Source organism: Aphanomyces astaci (assembly GCF_000520075.1).
Source record: "Aphanomyces astaci strain APO3 unplaced genomic scaffold supercont1.23, whole genome shotgun sequence".
Taxonomy (NCBI): domain Eukaryota; phylum Oomycota; class Saprolegniomycetes; order Saprolegniales; family Verrucalvaceae; genus Aphanomyces; species Aphanomyces astaci.
Window position 1 is genome coordinate 575,526 of NW_009798286.1, and position 803 is coordinate 576,328.

At 56.4% G+C, this 803-nt stretch overlaps 1 protein-coding gene across 1 annotated transcript; it reads right to left on the minus strand.

Annotated features, from left to right (window-relative positions):
• H257_09541 (hypothetical protein) lies at positions 1-803 on the minus strand (the record flags this gene model as incomplete). Its single annotated transcript, XM_009835782.1, has 2 exons — positions 1-285; positions 330-803. The coding sequence occupies 2 exons, from the start codon at positions 801-803 to the stop codon at positions 1-3; spliced, it is 759 nt and encodes a 252-aa protein (XP_009834084.1).

Genomic DNA, 803 nt, shown 5'->3' on the forward strand with positions numbered 1-803 from the left:
CTACGCAAAGTCCAGTGTCTTGGTGAGGGCGGCCACGGTAGGGTCTTCCTTGTTGGCCGCCGCCCACTTGTGAAATACGACTGGAATGTCGGTCTTGTTGGCCGCCGCCCACTTGCGAAACATGACTGGAATGTCGTCCAGCAAATTCGCCGCAGGTTCCCAGGATGATTCTTCATCGTTGAGCCCAAGCCACTTCACCAAAACTTGGTGTTGGCCATCCACGCAGCGCGCTTCGTCCAGGCGCTCCACATGAAATCCACCATCACCAAACGCGATTTCACCTCTCTACCACCTTCGTGGTACATCTTCAATCAGCACGCATGATGGACCGTGACTTTATACGGTGGCACCAGCTGCTGAGTCTCCCTCACATGGTGTGTGATGACTCTGGTCACTTGGCAGGGCCCTCGCCAATGCAGCGCTAATTTTGTCGAAAGGTTGAAGACCGATCCGACGAGCACAAAATCGCCGACCGAAAAACCCGCAAACTTGACTTGATACTTTCGGTCACGACGTCCACGCGCTTGCTGACGCAACTTGTTGCTTTGCACCGCCACGTGGCGGTGCATTTCTTGAAACGCCACTTGGAGGTCCGTCACATGTTTCTGACGGGCGGCGCCAAGCCAGTCCGCGACGTAAACTTCCTTGGACGTCGGGTGGACAAATCCTGCCAGCTGGGTCTTGGCTGGCAGGTCGGTAAACGTTGTCACAGTCGCAATTCCTCCCAGCTGGTCCGCCGGCTGATGGTTGAGGGCGCCTTGAACGAGGGGCAACACAAGCGACCATTCGTCCGCGTTCAGCAT